Here is a 23,754-nt window from a genome sequence, read left to right on the forward strand (position 1 = left end):
AGATTGCTTGGAAATAAAGTTTCAAAATGCTGTAAAAATAAACCACTTCACAAAATGACGTTAAATTTGAATGGAATATTACTGAAAAAGGAAGAAACATTATGGAAACAAAAACAATTTAATGAGAATTTTATCATTAAATCACACTGTAAGTGACAGAATATGCAAAATAAAAGCTGTATGGTACACAGCTGTTCCTTAGCTTGTGTCTGAGATGCTCAGCATGACTGTCTCAATGTTGGACCGTGTGCTGCTGGTAAACCTCTTTTAAAAGAACAGTGCCTGTGAATAGGTAGCTCTACAGAAGTTTTGAACACTCAAGGTATGAAAAAATTCATTGGTCTAATATCTGCCAGTGATCTGGAGAAAATGATTATGAAATTTGAAAAGGCACGTTCTTCTGAAGTGCAACACTGCATAGGGAGGAAATCAACCAATGCAACATCAGTAGAAGATGTGACCACATTATTGCAGGAGGGCTTAAGTGATGGTATGCAAACCTGCAATGAATGGGGAATCACCTGAATTTTGCACATGCCTGTGAGTATGGAGCATAAAATTCTACCAAACATCCTGCATTGCCAGCCATACAAAAATACTCCTGTTCAGAAGTTGCTTCATGCTGACTTACCAGTATGACAAATGTTTTCTCTAGAATTTCTTGCTCACATGGAAGGGGATACTGAATGGTCATGGAGCATTCTGTGGACAGACGAAGCCCATTTCCATCTGCAAGGACGTGTCAATACACAGAATTGTACAAAATGGAAAACAGCAAATCTGATTGCACATCAACTTGTACTGCATCATCGTGAAAAGGTAACTATGCGATGCAGGTTGACGGCATCATTTATTGTAGTGTCATATTTTTAGAAGCAGATGGGTTCTGCAGGTCGTATTATCTGTATCATCACTGGTGAATACTATGTGGGTCTTTTGCACACTACTGTTATTCAAACCCTTCAAGAGTATGGATGTGTTGGTAGGATAATGATTATGCAAGGTGGCACTCCTCTACACATTGCACAGCCAATCAAGTAGCTGCTGCAGAGGCATTTTAGAAATGCTAGAATTATCAACTATCATTTCCCTACATCTTGGGCATCCAGATCACCTGATTTTAATCCATGTGACTTCTGGCTGTGAGTTTACCTGCAAGATGCTGCATTCAGAGTTCCAATTACAAACATAGCTGAATTGAAAGCACACATTGTGCACTCAGTCCATTGAAGAAACCAGTAGCTCAATAAACAAGCCCCCTGAAAATGCACTTAGTATTATGGATAGCTGCTTTGAAAAGTTTCCCCCAGGCACATTCACTTTCACAGAAGTGAGCCCAAATAATAACCTAAAAATAGTGAAAAATTTCGAACTTTCAGTTAGTATTGATTATTATGATAAGTCATGTAATTTGTTGAAAGATGTTATTGATTGTGTGATTTATCCTGTAACTTTTTGTATTAACAAATGCCTAGTTGAAAGTAAGTTCCCCGACATACTAAAAATTTCTAGAGTTATGCCCATATATAAAAAAGGAGAAAAGAACTGTCCTGCTAGTTACAGATCTATATCCATAACCACAGTTTTTTCAAAAATTTTAGAAACAATTATGTATGAGTGAGTTAGTGTCTACTTGGGTAAACTAACTATAATTACTGATAAACAGTTTGGATTTAGGAAAGGTAAATCCACAACAAATGCAATGGACTCCCTCGTAAAATTAGTACTAGATGTGTTCGAGGCTAGGGACTACGCCCAGGCTACATTTTGTGACCTGAGCAGAGCCTGTGACTGTGTAGAGCATGACACTGTGCTGAATAAGCTAGTTTACTATGGTTTTGATGACAACAGTGTAAATATGTTCAGGTATTTTCTACAGAACCCTCAACAAGTTGTGTGCATTGGTAGGAAGAAATCAAATTTGGATAATGTTAGGTACAGAGTCCCTCAAGGGTTGGTGCTTGGACCTTTACTGTTAATACTAATGATTAATGACCTGCCCTTGTTCATAAATTCTCACACAATATTCTATGCTGATGACACAACTTTTATACATAAAAACTGTGATCTAGGTACACTGAAAGCACTGACCGAAAATACCCTGGCTCAGTCCTCATTATGGTCAAAGCTAATGGCTTCTTACTAAATGAAAACAAAACCCAGACACTTTACTTTAGCCTCAAAGAGATTCCTCATGACCAAGAATATGTCAAATTTTTAAGTGTTACAATTGACAATAAATTGACATGGGAACCACACATTAAAAATATATTGGCTAGGCTTTCAAGAGTTATTTATCTAATTAGAAATTTAAAAAGACATGTTCCCAATGACTATGTGAGATTAGCATATTTTGCCTTCTTCCAAAGCATCATTTCTTATGGATTCTTACTTTGGGGTAGTAGCTGTCATGTAAATGATATTTTACTTTTACAGAAGAAAGTAATAAGAATAATCACAGATTCTGATAAAACAGTACATTGTAAACCTGTGTTTATTAAATGGCAGTGTCTTACAGTAGTAAACTTATTCATCTGCAATGTTTTGTTGTGCGTTAGAAACAATGTCTCTAATTTTCTGTTGAGAAGCGATATTCATAGCCACAATACTAGAAACAGAACATCTTTAGATGTGCCATATAATAGATTATCAAAATCACAGAACTCCTACCTAGTTCTTGGACTAAGGATGTTTAATAGACTAAGTGCTGACTTTAAAGAACTGCCTGTAAATATTTTTAAAGCTAAATTATACAAGCTACTAGTGAACAATCCGTTTTACAACATTGATGAATTTTTTGAAGATGAAAATACTGCATTCTAATGTGTACCTATTTTATGTAAACCAATTTACATCAATATTGTAGTTTATGTAGAAATATATGCTCTTGACTTTGTCTATTGCTGTAATCAGCTGAATGACAATAGAATTTTATTATTATTATTATTATTATTATTATTATTATCATCAACACATTATGAATGTGACCCTTGAAACACTCTGATCTGTTATGGAAGATGCTGTTTCTCAGTTTCAGTTTGTGGCAGGAAGTGGTGGACAACAATTAAAAACCAATTTCATTGCTGCTCTTTAAGTGGCTTTTGATCTCAGAACAGCGAAAAACCAATTTCATTGTTAATTTTTATGTGGTTTATTGCCTCAAACCAGTTAAAAACTGCTTTTTTTCCATCCTAGGTAGTATGACCCTGCCATGGAGAATGGGCTTACCTAACTAACAGTGCCACAACTGTTAAATGCCAAATTTGTGGAGTCGTGCACACTGCACACTATGGTTGGTTTAATGTGTAACTCACACTATAGCCATCATGTTGCTGCTATTCATCTGTAATTTGCAGCTGAACTCATTTATATTATGACACTAATAGCACCATCAAGTGGGAACATTTTTGTCGAATTGATGTCATTCTGAGCATCACTTTCCTCCTACAGAATTTTGAAACTGGAACTTTAACTATAACCATCCTGTATATCACAAAGATAGGTTGAATGCTGATGGTGAAGATGTGTTTTATGAAAATATGGTAACATGTAGTGAGAGTAGTACAGATTCTGAATGTGAAATAATTTGGGTGAGAACAAGTGTTAAAGATGGATAAATCATGGTTATCAAATAATTTTATGGGTCCCCTGCCTCTACATCTACATCTACATCTACATCCATACTCCGCAAGCCACCTGACGGTGTGTGGCGGAGGGTACCCTGAGTATCTCTATCAGTTCTCCCTTCTATTCCAGTCTCGTATTGTTCGTGGAAAGAAGGATTGTCGGTATGCTTCTGTGTGGGCTCTAATCTCTCTGATTTTATCCTCATGGTCTCTTTGCGAGATATACGTAAGAGGGAGCAATACACTGCTTGACTCTTCGGTGAAGGTATGTTCTCGAAACTTTAACAAAAGCCTGTACCGAGCTACTGAGTGTCTCTCCTGCAGAGTCTTCCACTGGAGTTTATCTGTCATCTCCGTAACGCTTTTGTGATTACTAAATGATCCTGTAACGAAGCATGCTCCTCTCCATTGGATCCTCTCTATCTGTTCTATCAACCCTATCTGGTATGGATCCCACACAGCTGAGCAGTATTCAAGCAGTGGGCAAACAAGCGTACTGTAACCTACTTCCTTTGTTTTCGGGTTGCATTTCCTTAGGATTCTTCCAATGAATCTCAGCCTGGCATCTGCTTTACCGACGATCAACTTTATATGATCATTCCATTTTAAATCACTCCTAATGCGAACTCCCAGATAATTTATGGAATTAACTGCTTCCAGTTGCTGAGCTGCTATTTTGTAGCTAATTGATAAGGAATCTATCTTTCTATGTATTCACAGCACATTACACGTTTCTACATTGAGATTGAATTGCCATTCCCTGCACCATGCGTCAATTCACTGCAGATCCTCCTGCATTTCAGTACAATTTTCCAGTGTTACAGCCTCTCGATACACCACAGCATCATCTGCAAAAAGCCTCAGTGAACTTCCGATGTCATCCACAAGGTCATTTATCTCTAGAAGAGCGTAGCATTCCAAAGGATTGGAAAAGGGCACAAGTCATCCCCGTTCTCAAGAAGGGACGTTGAACAGATTTGCAGAACTATAGACCTATATCTCTAACTTCGATCAGTTGTAGAATTTTTGGACACGTATTATGTTCGAGTATAATGACTTTTCTGGAGACTAGAGATCTACTCTGTAGGAATCAGCGTGGGTTTTGAAAAAGACGGTCATGTGAAGTTCAGCTCGCGCTATTCATCCACGAGACTCAGAGGGCCATAGACATGGATTCACAGGTAGATGCCGTGTTTCTTGACTTCCACAAGGCATTCGATACAGTTCCCCACAGTTGTTTAATGAACAAAGTAAGAGCATATGGACTATCAGACCAATTGTGTGATTGGATTGAAGAGTTCCTAGATAACAGAACGCAGCATGTCATTCTCAATGGAGAGAAGTCTTCCGAAGTAAGAGTGATTTCAGGTGTGCCGCAGGGGAGTGTCATAGGACCGTTGCTATTCACAATATACATAAATGACCTTGTGGGTGACATCGGAAGTTCACTGAGGCTTTTTGCAGATGATGCTGTGGTGTATCGAGAGGTTGTAACAATGGAAAATTGTACTGAAATGCAGGAGGATCTGCAGCGAATTGACGCATGGTGCAGGGAATGGCAATTCAATCTCAATGTAGAAAAGTGTAATGTGCTGCGAATACATAGAAAGATAGATCCCCTATCATTTAGCTACAAAATAGCAGGTCAGCAACTGGAAGCAGTTAATTCCATAAATTATCTGGGAGTACGCATTAGGAGTAATTTAAAATGGAATGATCATATAAAGTTGATCGTTGGTAAAGCAGATGCCAGACTGAGATTATAATGACTAATCAGGAGAAGTAGTGGAGGGACATTTGAATGGAAACTTGTAGACCATCATACATAAATACCTTGTAATACAAGGTAGATATTTCAACTTACCAGCTATAAACTGCCAGATTCAAGTGATTAGGGCCGGTAGTAGTGACAGGGAACCATGTGAAATTGCCTTAGTCAAAAACTGCCTCAAGTAGTTAATCAGAAAACTGACTAGTGAAGGTAAGATCTTAGATCTGCTGGTGAGAAACAGACCTGAACTTTTCAACCCAGTTAGCACAGAACATGGAATTGGTGATTTTAAGGCCAGTACAGCACCACTGATTACAGCCATAAAGAGGAATACAAAGAAAGGCATGAGGACCTATCTGCTTAGGTATCCAAGTGATCAGCACAAAAATTTCATCTTCAGCAGTAACAAAATTGGTTATCAATTGACAAAGTCCAAGAGCATTGTGCAATAATGTAGATAGAGAGGTAAAAATTGACACACATGCTTGGAATGACATGGGGTTTGATTAGAACCCCCCCCCCCCCCCCCCCCCAAAAAAAAAAAAAAAAAAAAAAAAAAAAAAAAAAAAAAAAAAAAAAAAAAAAAAAAAACAAAGTTCACAGAATGTCCGACAGATGGCGCTGGACAGCAAAATACCCACAACTGCAGAATTTGGGCTACTGAAAATCCTAGAACTGTCTTGGAAACTCCATTGCACAATGAGTAAAGTGATGGTATGGGTTGGATTTACCACATCTACCGTTATCAGGACTCTTTTCTTCAGGAAAATGTGTGATTCTGGTTTTGTAACTGCTACTGTGATGGGTGAGAGGTGGGCCAATATGTTACAGAATCGCATCATCCCCAGCCTGGCTGATAAACACCTGCTGGAACGTATGAAGTTTATGCAGGATGGCGCCCCATCCCATATTGTTAGATGCGTGAAAGATCTCTTGCACGTGTCATTTGGTTATGATGTTGTACTCAGCCCCTACTTTCGTCATGCTTGGCCTCAGAGGTCCCCAGACCTCAGTCCGTGCAATTATTGGCTTTGGGGTTACCTGAAATTGTAAGTGCATCATTATCGACCAACATTTCTAGGGATGCTGAAAGACAACATCCAACACCAATGCATCACAATAACTCTGGACATGCTTTACAGTGCTGTTCACAACATTATTCCTTGACTACAGCTATTGCTGAGGAATGATGGTGGACATATTGAGCATTTCCTGTAAAGAGCATCATCTTTGCTTTGTCTTACTTTGTTATGCTAATTATTGCTATTCTGATCAGATGAAGCGCCATCTGTTGGACATTTTTTGAACTTTTGTATTTTTTTGGTTCTAATAAAACCCCATGTCATTCCAAGCATGTGTGTCAGTTTGTACCTCTCTATCTACATTATTCTTTGATTTATTCAGTTTTCAAATTTATACCGACTTTTTGATCACCCGGTATATCGGATGCACTGTTTATGAGAAAAGAACTTGACTGTTAGAAGTGCAACTGATGCAGTTATACCACAAGATACAAAACGACAATAGTGCATTCTGAATCATCATGTTTCCAAAGTAACAAAATCTGAACAAGAAACATGATTAAAAACTTATAAAATTTTAGCACAATCAACCCTCTGTTGTTGCAGTGAAACACAGAACATTTCAATACAAGAAAGAAACCCCTCCACAGTCACTGAAATGTAATTTGTTTGGAAAACTACTGGCTGTTGTCTTTTAGGCCACAAACATGATCAAACAGTAGCTACAGAACTTGACATGACACCTAAACAGGTTATATGCACTGAGTTATGAGAATTAGAAGACTGGGACATTTCAGACTCTCATGATAAATTCTAAATTACATACTAAGAAAAAAACCAGAAAGTTATCCATACAAGATATAGTAGAAGACTGTAACAAGCTACTAAACACATTACTTGAAAGGATGAGGAATTAATTCATATTTATAGATACTGTATAAAATACTGAATAACACGGGATGTCCAAAAAGTTCTTGGTCAAACAACACAATCCCCGCATTTAAGAAATAATTTTTCTTTTTATTCTCAACATAACACTGCCTGGGGTCAGTTTCCTTGCAACAGCTCTGCCAGCCCCAAGTCCAGATGAAGGAGGAGGGTTGGGCATTGAGTTAACAATCCAAACCCTTACAAAGCTCTTTGTTACGAAACACAAACTTGCCTCAGATGCAGATGGATTCAGTGGAAAAAGACACGTACAAAAGAAAAACAGTCCACAATTTGTAAATTTTATTTTTGGATCTTGGAATGCTCAAAGCATGTATAAACTAGAACCACCCAGACTATAGTCTCAGAAATTAAGCAATACATGAGGTGTGGCCAAAAAATAATGGAGCTATTGCTGTAAAACATTTCATTTAAAAATATTCATATTTATTTGGCATCCTCAATATACTGCACTACACTGTGCCTGAAGTGCTCCATACAAATTTTCCATTGATGGAAACAGTACTGGAAGTCTTTCTCACCATGCTCCTTGATGACACACATTGCTTTATTTTTCACCTCTTCAACACAATGAAATCTTATTCTTTTTAATGCAGGTTTGACCTTGTGGAATACTTAAAAGTCACATAGTGCTAGGTCAGGTGAATAAGGTGGATAGTCAAACACTGGGATGTTGAACTTCACTAAAAATCTCTCAACAAGCAATGCGCTATGAGCCAGTGTGCCGTCTTGATGCAGAACCCGTTACATGTTCATCCACAGTTCAGATAATTTTTTGCTTATTTTTTCATGGATCTGAGCAAGAAACTCAAGGTAGTAATATTGATTAATAGTTTGACCTTCAGGAACCCACTGAAAATACACAATTCCATGAATATTGTAAAAAACAATCAGTGTCACTTTGAATTTTGATTTGCTCATTTGAGCTTTTATTACCCTCAGCAAAGTTGGGTCCTTACAATGCATGGATTGTTGCTTAGTTTCTGGATCATAAGTGGAAAACCAAGATTTGTCACATATTATCACTCTTTTGAATAAATTATTATCATTTAAAATTGTATTCAAAATGTCAGTGCAAACATTGTCATGAGCTTTCTTTTCTTGAATCGTGAGAATTTTCTGCAGTAATTTCATACACACTATTCTCATGTTAAATTGGTCATGTAAAATTTTCCTTATGCATTCTTTGTTAATTCCTACAGTTCTGGTAATTAATTGAATACTAAACTGATGGTTAGATTAAACCAGATTACCTAATTTTCCAATATTTTCATCTGATTTAATGTAGAAGGGCATCCTGGGCATGAGTCATCTTCAGTGTCTTCTCAGCCATCTTACAAATGCATGAACTATTGAAAAACTCACATATGTGATAAAGAGTCTTTGCATACACTTCTTTTAGTAAAAGATATGTGTCAGTAGCAGTTTAACCAAGTTTTATGTGAAGCTTCATGACAATTTGTTGATCTATTATTACAGTAAAGAATTTTTTCTGGTAAGAAAAAATAATAGGTCTTATGCAAATGAAGGCCATACTGATTTGTCTACAGACACCAGAGGTGCCACATTTGGCAGAGAAGGCTTCGTGGTTCACAGTTATTGGACATTCACCTTTGGTGCATGCTTACTTACTCTGTGACAGCATCAGTCCCATTATTTTTAGCCACACCTTGTGAACTGGACTTGGTGGCAGTACAAGAGATAAATTGACTGGATGAGGGTACTCACAAATAAGATGGATGTGTACTATTTTATGGGGGATGTGTAGATGAACATGAATTTGCCACTGGTTTTGTAATACATTACATAGTAGCAATTTGGTTACAGAATGCAAAACTGTTAACAAAAGAATATCCTACATAGTACTCAAAATCCAAGTGTCAGCATCACACTTATGAATTTTTATGCCCTGACAGAGGACAAAGCAGATGAAGAAAAGGAGAGTTCTATAACCAACTAGAACAAACAGTTAAGAGCACACCAACTACAAATATTGAGATAGTACTGGATACATTTCATGGAACAGCAGGAAAAGAATAATTTCATTTACCAACTATAGGTAGGCACAGTATGTATGACAAGACCAATGAAAATGGTCAGAGGATGATCAACTTAGCTATCTCAAAGAACTGACATTAAGTTTGACTTAACTTTGAACACAAGAGAATACATAAGGGAACCTGGTGTCCACTGGATGGAGGAACTACCAACCAGACAGATCACATCAGACCAGTACTACAGCCACAGAGTCATGGACGTCAGGTTGTATAAAGGAGCTGACAGTGCATCAGATCACTTCCTAATAGTGTGTAGTTTGAAACTGATTTTCACCTACATGCGTAAGAAGAAGAAGGAGGAGGAGGTCTGTAACTTGCTTTGAATGATGGGAAACTCAGAGGAAGTGCAATTAAAGAACAATATACTATAGAAATCAAAAACTGTTGTGAGGCCCTACAAACCCTGGAAGCAAGAGGGATTGTGACAAAATGGAAAGAAATAAAATCCGCAGTACTGGGTATCCTCTACATGCAGCACTGTCTGCCAGCCATGCAGCAACAGCACCACCTGTGTCTGTATATGTGCGGATGGATATGTGTGTGTGTGTGTGTGTGTGTGTGTGTGTGTGTGTGTGTGTGTGTGTGTGCAAGTGTATAGCTGTCCCTTTTTCCCCCTAAGGTGAGTCTTTCCACTCCTGGGATTGGAATGACTCCTTACCCTCTCCCTTAAAACCCACATCCTTTCGTCTTTCCCTCTCCTTCCCTCTTTCCTGATGAAGCAACCGTGGGTTGCGAAAGCTTGAAATTTATGCGTGTGTTTGTGTGTTTTTTATTGTGTCTATCTACCAGTGCTTTCTCATTGAGTAAGTCACAGAATCTTTGTTTTTTCAATCATATGATGCATTAGAGATGATAGAAATATAATAAATCTCAATTCAATGCTTTTGCACAAAGAATATCATAAGGTTTTGGTGTGAGTAGAAACACCACCTGGAGAATTCTACATGATAGTTCTTTACACCCATATGACATCCATGTTTATCTATATCTACATCTACATTTATACTCTGCAAGCCTCCTAGCAGTGTATAATGGAGGGTACTTTGTGAATCACTGTCACTTCCCCCTTTAATGTTCCAGTTCCAAATGGTTTGTAGGAACAATGATTGCTGGTAAACCTTTCTGTGATCTTAAATCTCTCTAATTTTATCTTCATGGTCTTTTTGCAGGATATATCTAGGAAGAAGCAATATATTAGCTGACTCTTCAAAGAATGTATGTTCTCAAAACTTTATTAGTAGACCAAACCGTGATGCTAAACATCTCTCTTGCAGCTACTGCCACTCGAGTTTGCTGATCGTCTCTGTAACAGTTTCACAATCACTAAATAAACCTGTGACAAATGCACTGCTCTTCTCTGGATCTTCTCCATTTCTTTATCAGTTCTGTGTAATACATATCCCATACTGACAAGCAATATTTACATATTGGTAGAACAAGTGTTTTGTAAGCTACTTACTTTGTTGATGAATTGTCTTTCCTGATGAATCTTCCAATGAACCTCAGTCTGGCATCTGCCATACTTCTAATTAATCTTATGTGGTTGATCTACTTTAAATCCTCTGCATGCACACTCCTACATATTTTATGGAAGTAACTGAAGTAACTGTTTCCAGTGATTGTTCTGCAATCTTATAATCATACAATAATGGGTCTTTCTACTAATGTATATGTAATACATTGCATTTGTTTATGTTCAGGGTCAATTGCCACTCAGTCCAGCAAGCATTGAGCCTCTGCAAGTCTTTCTGCATTTTGCTACAATTTTCTAGAATTGCCACTTCTCTGTTTGCAACAGCATCACTCACAAAAAGCCTCATGGAACTTCTGATGATGTCTACTCTCTCATTTATATACATTGTGAAAAGTAATGGACCTGTAACACTTCCTTGGGATACACTCACAGTTACTTTTACATCTAAAGACTTCTTTCCATTGAGAGTGACATGCTGCATTCTGTCTGCTATAAACTTTTCAGTCCAATCACACAGTCTGATATTCCACACATTCATGTGGTAGCAATGGGTAACTGTACTGAATGCCTTATAGAAGTAAAGGAACACAGCATCTACCTGTGAGCTGGGTTCTACCGCTCTCACTGTCTCATGGATGAACAGAGCGAGCTGGGTTTCACACGATTGTTGTTTTTGGAACCTATATTGATCCCTACATAGGAGATTTTTGGTCTCTGGAAATATCATAATACATTAGCATAAAACAAGTTCCAAAATTCTACAGCACACAGACAGCAGAGATACAGGCCTACAGTTTCGTGCATCTCTTCAATTAATCTTCTTTTTGCATACTCTCTGAACTATCACAGTTGTATCCTGTCAGATTGAGTGGCCTTTGCTCTCTTGAGCGATTTCAGTTGCTTTTCTATCCCAAGTTCACTTATTTTGCTAATAACCATTCTCTCATTAATATGACAATGTAAAGAAGGCACTACAGTATAATCTTCCTCTGTGAAATAGTTTTTGTAAAAGACATTTAGTATTTTGGGATTTTGTGTGTCTTACACCATTTCAATGCCATTATGGTAACTATGCCTGGACAGGTGGCATAAATCCATTTAATGATATAACATCAGACTAAAACTCCTTATGATTTTCTGCCAAGTCAGTAGATATAATATTACTTTCAAATTCATGGAATACTTGATGCATGGCCCTCCTTATGGAAAATTTGTCTTTATTTGGTTTTTGTTTGACTGTTAGGCTTTTACCATGCTTAAATCTGCAGTGAACTCTCTGTGCTTTTGTAGCAGCTTTCTAATATGGCTATCAAACTACAATGGAGCTTTTCCATCTCTCACAACTTTGCTCTCCACATATGTATCTAAAGTGTATTGCACAATGCTCTTGGACTTTGTCAATTGATAACCAATTTTGTTACTGCTGAAGATGAAATTTTTGTGCTGATCACTTGGATAATCTGAAATCTGTTTCTTGTCACTCTACCTAAGCAGATAGGTCCTCATGCCTTTCTTTGTATTCCTGTTTATGGCTGTAATCAGTGGTGCTGTACTGGCCATAAAATCACCAATTCCATATTCTGTGCTAACTGGGTTGAAAAGTTCAGGTCTGTTTCTCACCAGCAGATCTAAGATCTTACCTTCACTAGTCAGTTTTCTGATTAACTACTTGAGGCAGTTTTTGACTAAGGCAATTTCACATGGTTCCCTGTCACTACTACCGGCCCTAATCACTTGAATCTGGCAGTTTATAGCTGGTAAGTTGAAATATCTACCTTGTATTACAGGGTATTTATGTATGATGGTCTACAAGTTTTCATTCAAATGTCCCTCCACTACTTCTCCCGATTAGTCATTATAATCTCAGTCTGGCATCTGCTTTACCGACGATCAACTTTATATGATCATTCCATTTTAAATCACTCCTAATGCGTACTCCCAGATAATTTATGGAATTAACTGCTTTCAGTTGCTGACCTGCTATTTTGTAGCTAAATGATAGGGGATCTATCTTTCTATGTATTCACAGCACATTACACTTTTCTACATTGAGATTGAATTGCCATTCCCTGCACCATGCGTCAATTCGCTGCAGATCCTCCTGCATTTCAGTACAATTTTCCATTGTTACAACCTCTCGATACACCACAGCATCATCTGCAAAAAGCCTCAGTGAACTTCCAATGTCACCCACAAGGTCATTTATGTATATTGTGAATAGCAACGGTCCTATGACACTCCCCTGCGGCACACCTGAAATCACTCTTACTTCGGAAGACTTCTCTCCATTGAGAATGACATGCTGCGTTCTGTTATCTAGGAACTCTTCAATCCAATCACACAATTGGTCTGATAGTCCATATGCTCTTACTTTGTTCATTAAACGACTGTGGGGAACTGTATCGAATGCCTTGCGGTAGTCAAGAAACACGACATCTACCTGTGAACCCGTGTCTATGGCCCTCTGAGTCTCGTGGATGAATAGCGCGAGCTGGGTTTCACATGACCGTCTTTTTCGAAACCCATGCTGATTCCTACAGAGCAGATTTCTAGTCTCCAGAAAAGTCATTATACTCAAACATAATACGTGTTCCAAAATTCTACAACTGATCGACGTTAGAGATATAGGTCTATAGTTCTGCAAATCTGTTCGACGTCTCTTCTTGAGAACGGGGATGACCTGTGCCCTTTTCCAATCCTTTGGAGTGCCACGCTCTTCTAGAGATAAATGACCTTGTGGATGACATCGGAAGTTCACTGAGGCTTTTTGCAGATGATGCTGTGGTGTATCGAGAGTTTGTAACAATGGAAAATTGTACTGAAATGCAGGAGGATCTGCAGCGAGTTGATGTATGGTGCAGGGAATGGCAATTCATACATAGAAAGATAGACCCCTTATCAATTAGCTACAAAATAGCAGGTCAGCAACTGGAAGCAGTTAATTCCATAAATTATCTGGGAGTACGCATTAGGAGTGATTTAAAATGGAATGATCATATAAAGTTGATCGTCGGTAAAGCAGATGCCAGGCTGAGATTCATTGGAAGAATCCTAAGGAAATGCAACCCAAAAACAAAGGAAGTAGGTTACAGTACGCTTGTTCGCCCACTGCTTGAATACTGCTCAGCTGTGTGGGATCCGTACCAGATAGCCTTGATAGAAGAGAGAGAGAGGATCCAACGGAGAGGAGCGCACTTCGTTACAGGATCATTTAGTAATCGCAAAAGCGTTACGGAGATGACAGATAAACTCCAGTGGAAGACTCTGCAGGAGAGACACTCAGTAGCTCGGTACGGGCTTTTGTTAAAGTTTTGAGAACATACCTTCACCGAAGAGTCAAGCAGTATATTGCTCCCTCTTACGTATATCTCGCAAAGAGACCATGAGGACAAAATCAGAGAGATTAGAGCCCACACAGAAGCATACCGACAATCCTTCTTTCCACGAACAATACGAGACTGGAATAGAAGGGAGAACTGATAGAGGTACTCAGGGAACCCTCCGCCACACACCGTCAGGTGGGTTGCGGAGTATGGATGTAGATGTAGATGTAGAGGCAGGGGACCCATAAAAGTATTTGATAACCATGATTTATCCATCTTTAACACTTGTTCTCACCCAAATTATTTCACATTCAGAATCTGTACTACTCTCACTACATGTTACCATATTTTCATGGCAAAAACACATCTTCACCATCAGCATTCAACCTATCTTTGTGATATACAGGATGGTTATAGTTAAAGTTCCAGTTTCAAAATTCTGTAGGAGGAAAGTGATGCTCAGAATGACATCAATTCGACAAAAATGTTCCCACTTGATGGTGCTATTAGTGTCATAATATAAATGAGTTCAGCTGCAAATTACAGATGAATAGCAGCAACATGATGGCTATAGTGTGAGTTACACATTAAACCAACCATAGTGTGCAGTGTGCATGACTCCACAAATTTGGCATTTAACAGTTGTGGCACTGTTAGTTAGGTAAGCCCATTCTCCATGGCAAGGTCATACTACCTAGGATGGAAAAAAAGCAGTTTTTAACTGGTTTGAGGCAATAAACCACATAAAAATTAACAATGAAATTGGTTTTTAGCTGTTCTGAGATCAAAAGCCACTTAAAGAGCAGCAATGAAATTGGTTTTTAATTATTGTCCACCACTTCCTGGCACAAACTGAAACTGAGAAACAGCATCTTCCATAACAGATCAGAGTGTTTCAAGGGTCACATTCATAATGTGTTGATGATAATAATAATAATAATAATAATAATAATAATAATAAAATTCTATTGTCATTCAGCTGATTACAGCAATAGACAAAGTCAAGAGCATATATTTCTACATAAACTACAATATTGATGTAAATTGGTTTACATAAAATAGGTACACATTAGAATGCAGTATTTTTATCTTCAAAAAATTCATCAGTGGTGTAAAATGAATTGTTCACTAGTAGCTTGTATAATTTAGCTTTAAAAATATTTACAGGCAGCTCTTTAAAGCCAGCACTTAGTCTATTAAACATCCTTAGTCCAAGAACTAGGTAGGAGTTCTGTGATTTTGATAATCTATTATATGGCACATCTAAAGATGTTCTGTTTCTAGTATTGTGGCTATGAATATCACCTCTCAACAGAAAATTAGCGACATTGTTTCTAATGCACAACAAAACATTACAGATGAATAAGTTTACTACTGTAAGACACTGCCATTTAATAAACAGAGCTTTACAATGTACTGTTTTATCAGAATCTGTGATTATTCTTATTACTTTCTTCTGTAAAAGTAAAATATCATTTACATGACAGCTACTACCCCACAGTAAGATTCCATAAGAAATGATGCTTTGGAAGAAGGCAAAATATGCTGATCTCACATAGTCATTGGGAACATGTCTTTTTAAATTTCTAATTAGATAAATAACTCTTGAAAGCCTAGCCAATATATTTTTAATGTGTGGTGTGTCAATTTATTGTCAATAGTAACACTTAAAAATTTGACATATTCTAGTTCTTCGTCATTAGGAATCTCTTTGAGGCTAAAGTAAAGTGTCTGGGTTTTGTTTTCATTTAGTAAGAAGCCATTAGCTTTGACCATAATGAGGACTGAGCAAGGGTATTTTCAGTCAGTGTTTTCAGTGTACCTAGATCAGAGATTTTATGTATAAAAGTTGTGTCATCAGCATAAAATATTGTGTGAGAGTTCCTACTAACTTTATTTTACCATCTCTTTCAACAGACAGTTAGCATTATTTTCTGTAATAATGTCTATTCAGTAACTATTTTGGGTATTCTCCCATTTTCAACTAACAGCACACTACAAAGTATGTCAATGCATGTTCACTGTTCTGAAGAGGATATCATCTTAATATCAACCCTGTTTACAAATACCTAGTGCTGGTTTTAGGCCCAAGTGAAAGAAGCAGTAACATGGTGCTGCAAGCTGAGAAGGGCACCAAGGTGCCACAACTATAAGATTTCTATACAGGATGTACCACATTTAGTAGCAGCCACTTGAGGTGTCAAACTGTATGAGAAAAAAGAATGGGAGGATGAGGGATCAGAGGCGGGCGTTCTAAACAGACAGTGTATAAAACTATCGAGAACATCGAGTTCGCCACAACATCTGGAGACAAGAAGAACCGCATACCAGTGAAGAGTGTTGCTGCTACTGCACTTGTCGACAGACCTTGCATTTTCTGTGGTTGTAGACTTAATTTTAGTATTGACATTAACGATACATTCTCACATGGTAATGGTTGGCTCACTGTAGCCATTGTACGTGGAGGTTCAGGAGTACCTACTGTTCCTGGACTTGAAAGTTTTGTTGATAGAGACATTATTGCCTATCGTACCTACCATATGGCAGAACTAGCAGATAAAGACTTTTGTAAATCTGCTTATATGTTGCCTTCTGCATTGCCTTTGTATTATCGTAATAAGAGAAAAATATCTGTAAATGAGTCTGTATTCATTTGGGTTAAAGGTAAAGGAGTATGTGAATATGTAAAGTTTGTTGGTGACTGTACTTTGTATTTTCATAAATAAATTCATCTGTATGCATGAAATTACCAAATGTGCAGCAACAGTTTATGGTCACTGCACGAATTGGGAACCACATTGAGCCCACCATTCATTGGATTTCATGGTCTAGCAGCTGCTTATAAGCCACATATCATGCTGGTAAATGCCAAATGATGCCTCGTGTGGTGTAAGGAGCGTAAACATTGGGTGATTGAATGCTGGAAAAACATTGTGTGGAGTGACGAATCACAGTAAACAATTTAGCAATCAAATGGTAGGGTGTGGGTATGGCGAATGCCCAGTGAACGTTATCTGCTAGTGTGTGTGGTGCCAACAGTAAAATTCGGAGGCAGTGGTGTTATGGTGTGGCTGTGTTTTCCATGGAGAGGGCTTTCACCCCTTGTTTTGCATGGCAGTATCACAGCACAGGCCTACACTGATGTTTTAAGCATCTTCTTGTTTCCCACTGTTGAAGAGCAATTCGGGGACGGCGATTGCATTTTTCAACACGATCGAGCACCTGTTCATAATGCACAGCCTGTGACAGAGTGCTTACATGCCAATAATTTCCCTGTAATGGACTGGCCTGCATGGAGTCCTGATCTGAATCCTATAGAACACCTTTGGGTTGTTTTGTAATGGCGACTTCATGCCAGGCCTCACCCAATGACATCGATACCTCTACTCAGTGGAGCACTGTAGTAACACTGTTCACGTTTATGTCACACTTCACTTAGCGTACACCGGGACTGTGTCCTAGGCATGCCCGATGTTAACTGACTGGGCACGGCCCATGCTGCCAGAGTTGTTGTTGTTGTTGTTGTTGTCATGCCGGCAGAGGTCGCGTCCGAATTCTCGCGTGCCCTCTGGTGGACGGGACTCTACTTGCGGCAACTACCGTCCGTGATGCACCGTGCCAATGTGCGCCTCCCGTGATCTTTCTGGTGGCTACTACACTCCTCCATTGGGGTGTGAAGCCCCTGTGATCCACTGCGTCGGAAGGTGGAGCGGCGGGCAGGAGTGATGATCTCCACATCCACTGGATTGCCAGAGTCGAGGGGATCTGCCAACCTTCGAGCCGGAACCTTCGAATACGGCTGGAAGTGACCCACACGAAGAGGCCCCCGTCGTCCCACAACCGGAGCCCGGGACAGAACGGGTGACAAGCTGTCGAACTCCGGATCCTGTTCCACCCCGGGAGGGGCAAGACCCAGTGGCGGGGACGAAGGGGAAGGGACGACCACAGGTGAATCAACCTCCTGAGAAACCGGGCCTGCTAGGGGGGCCGGCTCTCGCTGGGGCATCTCGAACGATGGCGATGCCGGTGCTGGAGCTACTGGAGGCTGCCAAGGCTGAGAACCATCGCAGTGCGGCAGAGGCACAGCAGGGAGAGGAGGCAACGTCCCCTGTGAAACCAACACAGGTGCCGGCAATGGGGAAGCTGGTGTCCGAGAGGGCGAAGGGTGGGTGCCCGAACGTGGACGTAGCTGATTTTGGTGACGACGTACCACCCGGTCCCCCGCCTGCAAGGTATAGAGCCGGCGGTCATTTCGGCGCAGGACCACTGCTGGTATCCAACGTGGATTGCGACCAAACCCACGGGCCCAGACCGACATACCCAGTGGAAAGCCAGCTACATCGTTTTGTGAAGACTGGCGAGGACCAGGCCAGAGGAGGTGCAGCAGAGTCCTAAGTTGACGCACATGGAGGAGCTCTGCGGGGCTGCGTTCTCCCATTGGTGTGGTCCGGTATGCCGTCAAGAAAAACGTCAATGCTTCCTCTGCAGGAAATTCGTGCACATACTTTTCATCTGCATCTTAAATGTGCGCACCATGTGATCGGCTTCCCCATTCGATTGTAGATGGAAGGGGGGAGAGCAAACGTGCCGAATACCGAAGCGCCTACAAAAATACTGGAAGGTCTGCGAAATAAACTGCGGTCCATTGTCCGAGACCAGGGTGATTGGCAGACCTTCCACAGAAAAGATTTTTGCTAGTGCCTGGATTGCAACTTCTGAAGTGGTTGAGGAGCAGCAAACCACACATGGGAATCGGGAATAAGCATCAATGACAATGAGCCAAAAACTGTTGAGAAACGGGCCCGCAAAATCGATGTGAACACGTTCCCATGCTTGGGTTGCTGGCGGCCATGAAGAGAATGCTGCCTGGGAGATGCTTGTTGGCTCGCACACTGGGAACAGGCGGCCACCAAGTGCTCAATTTCTCTGTCAATACCGGGCCAGTACACATGTCTGCGAGCCAAGGTTTTAGTACGGGAAACACCCCAGTGCCCCGCATGTAATAACGTGAGTACCTCCCGTCGTAAACATGCAGGAACAACCACGCGAGGAGCTGTATCATCGGCAGCCAGAAGGAGAATGCCATCCAAGACCGAGAGGCGGTCCCGTAGAAGAAAATAATTACGAAGAGGGTCCGAGGTCCGGCCTGGAGGACGGGATGACCACCCCTGCTGAATGAGGCGAACTACTTGCTGGAGAACCGGGTCAGCTGCCGTTTCCCTGGCGACTCGAGAACTAGTGATCGGGAAGCCATCAACCGCTTGGTGGGACGCCACATCCAAATGAAAACACATAATCTCCTCTCGATCGAACGTAGGATCCGGGCCCACCGGAAGACGGGAAAGAGCTTCGGCGTTGGCATGCTGTCCTGTAGGGCGAAAATGAATGTCATAATGGTACTTAGAGAGGAACAAGGCCCAGCGCTGTAGTCTGTGGACCGCCCTATCCGGAATCTGAGAGGCGGGGCCAAATAACGATATTAACGGCTTATGGTCAGTGATTAACTGAAACTTCGTGCCATACAAGAAAGGGTGAAACTTGGTAACAGTGTAGACAATGGCCAAAGTCTCTTTTTCCACCTGGGAGTAATGGGCCTGCGCGGGACTAAGCATTTTAGACGCAAACGCCAGTGGTTGCTCGGAACCATCTGCGTTGCGATGGGCCAGGACCGCCCCCACCCCATACTGCGAAGCATCTGTAGCCAGGACCAACGGCTTATGGGGATCAAAAGTAGCCAAACAAGGGGCTGACGTGAGGAGGCCCTTCAACGAGGTGAACGCTCGCTCGCATGCAGGCGGCCAATCAAAAGGAACACCCTTGTGCAGAAGGCAGTACAGGGGGTGGGCTATAGTGGAAGCCCTGGGAATGAACCGATGATAATAGGCTATCTTGCCTAAAAAAGCTTGTAGCTCTTTCAGCGAAGTGGGCCGAGGAAGGTTGACGATACCTTGGACCAAACTTCCTAGTGGCTGGATACTGTGCCGAGAGATGGTGTAGCCCACATACTCAATGGATGGTTGAAAGAAGGTTGACTTATGCAGGTTGCAACGCAAGCCCACAGACCTGAATTTGAGAAAGAGGGTGCGAAGGTTGTGCAAGTGTTCCTTCGTGCTGCGGCCTGTGACAATTATGTCATCCAGGTAATTAATACAATGAGGAATTGTTGACGTGACATGCTCAAGATAACGCTGGAATATCGCCGGGGCACTGGATATTCCAAAGGCCAACCGCTAGTATTGGTAAAGGCCAAACGGGGTGTTGACGACCTCCAACCGTTTGGAGTCCTCATCAAGTGGTGTCTGATGATAAGCCTCTGACAGATCAATTTTCGAAAAATATTGGCCTCCCGCCACGGAGGAGAACAATTCATCAGCACGAGGCAAAGGATAGGTGTCCACCACCAATTGAGAATTAATGGTGGCCTTGAAATCGCCACAAAGACGTAATTTTCCCGAGGGCTTCCTTACAATAACGAGGGGTGAAGCCCACTCACTGGAAGAAATGGGAAGAACGACCCCTAGGGCTGTCAGCCGGTCTAGCTCTTCCTTTACCTGAGGGTGGAGAGCCAAGGGGATCTGCCTCGAGCGTAGAAAACGCGGGCGAGCCGACGCCTTCAACGTTAAGTGAGCTTCAAAATCTGAAACACGCCCCAGGCCCTCCTCAAAAATATCTGGAAAGTCGGAGATCAAAGATTCCAATGATTGATAGGGAACGTCTTCCGAGACCAACTGCATGGTGTCAGTGATACAAAAACCGAAAGCTTGAAAGGCATCCAGGCCAAAAATGTTAGCTGAGCTCACATCACTGACAACAATAAAAGTAATAGGCCGAGTGACTGATTTGTAAGTCACGTCAGTAGTGAATTGACCCAGTAGGGGAATGAACTGTTTACCATATCCGCGTAGACGCCGGTAAACTGGCGCCAATGGGGGCGATCCAAGGTCGGAATAAGTTTGTGCATTCAACAACGAAACTGCCGCGCCCGTATCGACTTGCAGTTGTAACCGGCGCAACCGAACCGACACCTCGATAAAGAGTTTGCGTGCCAATGCGTCGGGAGCCTGGCCCGATGAAACTTCCTGAATGTCAACGTCCATGTCCTCTGTACCTGCTTCCTTCAATTCTTTTGAGGCTGAGCGGCAAACTTTAGCAATGTGACTTTTTCTATTACATTTGCGACAAACGGCCCAAGGCTGGGGGCACTCTGACCGATCATGATGTATATAGCACGACGCACAGGACGGCAACAGGGGCCGGCGGCCGGAATTCTGTTTACGCGCCGTGCGGGAGCGGCCGGAACGGCCGGATTGTACCGCTCGCACGTCGTCCACCCCTGACACAGTGGACGCGGCCGCGCCGCCCTGAACCGCCGCGACGTCGCACCACGCTTCCAGCTGTTGACCTGCTGCGTGAGAGACTTCATACGATTGAGCAATGGACAGGACTTCCTCGAGGGAAGGGTTTTCTAACTGCAGGGCCCATTGCTGGACCTCCCTATCAGGGGCCGAACGAACAATGACGTCGCGTACCATAACGTGGGCGTACGACTCTCGCGACTGCTCCGTGACAAAATGACACTTGCGACTAAGACCGTGCAGGGTAGCGGCCCACGCCCGATAAGACTGATGGGGCTGTTTCTTGCATTGATAGAACTCGACCCTAGCCGCCACAACATGCGTGTGGCGGCGATAATATGAAGACAGCAAGGAACACAATGCGTCAAAAGACATGGACGAGGGTTCCTGCAACAGCGCTAGCTGCCGCAAAACTTGATACAGCGAGGGAGATATCCAAGACAAGAAGAAAGCACGACATACCTCCGCATCGGCAACATGAAATGCCTGGAAATGCTGCCGAAGGCGATGTTCATATGCGTCCCAATCCTCCGCCATCTCATCATACGGGGGAAAGGGAGGAGGGAACGGTGCCGGAGGAGACGGCGTGGAGAGCAACGCCGGAAGCACTTGTTTCATGGTGGCCATGAGTTCCGTCTGCTGCACAACCAAAACTCGCACCAAATCCTCCATGCTGTGGAGAAGCTGCGAAACCAGAACAACGACGCAACACGCGAAAGAACGACCCTACTCATCACCAATTGTGTAGTAACACTGTTCACGTTTACGTCGCACTTTACTTAGCGTAGACCGGGACTGTGTCCTAGGCATGCCCGATGTTAACTGACTGGGCACGGCCCATGCTGCCGGAGTTGTTGTTGTTGTCATGCCGGCAGAGGTCGCGTCCGAATTCTCGCATGCCCTCTGGTGGACGGGACTCTACTTGCGGCAACTACCGTCCGTGACGCGCCGTGCCAATGTGCGCCTCCCGCGATCTTTCTGGTGGCTACTACAAGCACTTTGTGAAGAATGGGCTGCCATTCCCTAAGAAACCTTCCAGCACCTGATTGAATGTATTCCGGTGAGAGTGGAAGCTGTCATCAAGGCTAAGGGTGAGCCAACACCATATTGAATTCCAGCATTACCGATGGAGGGTGCTACAAACTTCTAAGTCATTTTCAGCCCGGTGTCTTGATACTTTTGACCACATAGTGTATAAGTCATTCACACATCTGATGTCTCTAAATGAATGGAACCACATTTTTTCCTTTTCTTATATCTATTTATTCCAGGATCAACAAGATTATCTTAACTGAAATCTTATTTTCATATATTAATTCAGTTTATTACATGCATTTGTAATCTAATCTACCTGTAACATATCATACCTTACCTGGATAGAATCACTATGGATTTTAGATATATCTTTAATTGTGTCACAAGAAGGGCATGATTCCCTTAATAGCTGCTCATTATTTTCCCCAGTAACACTTGTTGTTCGCCTCAAATGTGCCACAATGCTGACTGTGGTACCTAATCATAAAATCAGAAATACTGAATTAGATTTATGGGAAACTGCAGAAATATTTCAATGTTACTCAGTGTCAAACAAAACAAAAATGCTTGAATTGCAGCAGTATATTATATGTAATGATCACAAATTGATATAACTTCCCACTGAAGATTCTGTTGCATTATTTTGTTTTGCTCCTGCGAGATGTTAGAAAAAAGGCTTTAATTAAAAATTTTCTCTATTATAGTTCAATATATGAAAATTCCTCCCCCCTCCCCCATTCCCCACCTTTTCCAATACTTTCCACAGTAATTTGTTATTCGGCTGGATGCAGAGGGTTACCTAAGCAGTACCCCTGTACACACAGTAATAATGACTGATTCTGCACCTGTGCAATGATCAAGAGTAGGAACCATGTTGTAATTTTCTTTTGTGAAGAAATGATGATGATTTTGATTCACTGGCTGATTCTATATAGGACTAAATGAGTAAGGATATTACAACAACTCAGCAAATAAAACAGTGCTCTTAAAATCATTGAGCTGTTCTTGCATAGCTATCCATATATTTACTTTGATGTTATTTGCATATTTTTTTGACAACAAAGATTTGACTTCATTTAAATCTCTCAAGAAAATTTCCTTGCTTTCATAATAACTTTCTGAAATAATTATTGAACCACGGTG

The 23,754-nt window shown here is 41.3% G+C and overlaps 1 protein-coding gene across 2 annotated transcripts in view; it reads right to left on the reverse strand.

The window, feature by feature from the left end:
* LOC126471429 (uncharacterized) overlaps window positions 1-23,754 on the reverse strand; it is a 649,788-nt gene that overhangs the window by 186,791 nt on the left and 439,243 nt on the right. For both annotated transcript variants that reach the window (XR_007586305.1, XM_050099588.1), the window contains exon 15: window positions 22,949-23,088. Coding sequence is in view for 1 of the 2 variants with exons in the window: in XM_050099588.1 (XP_049955545.1) it covers window positions 22,949-23,088 (140 nt within the window). In the remaining variant the exon portion in view is untranslated. The remainder of the gene's footprint in view (window positions 1-22,948; window positions 23,089-23,754) is intronic.

The sequence above is a fragment of the Schistocerca serialis genome, chromosome 3 (assembly GCF_023864345.2).
Source record: "Schistocerca serialis cubense isolate TAMUIC-IGC-003099 chromosome 3, iqSchSeri2.2, whole genome shotgun sequence".
Lineage (NCBI taxonomy): Eukaryota > Metazoa > Arthropoda > Insecta > Orthoptera > Acrididae > Schistocerca > Schistocerca serialis.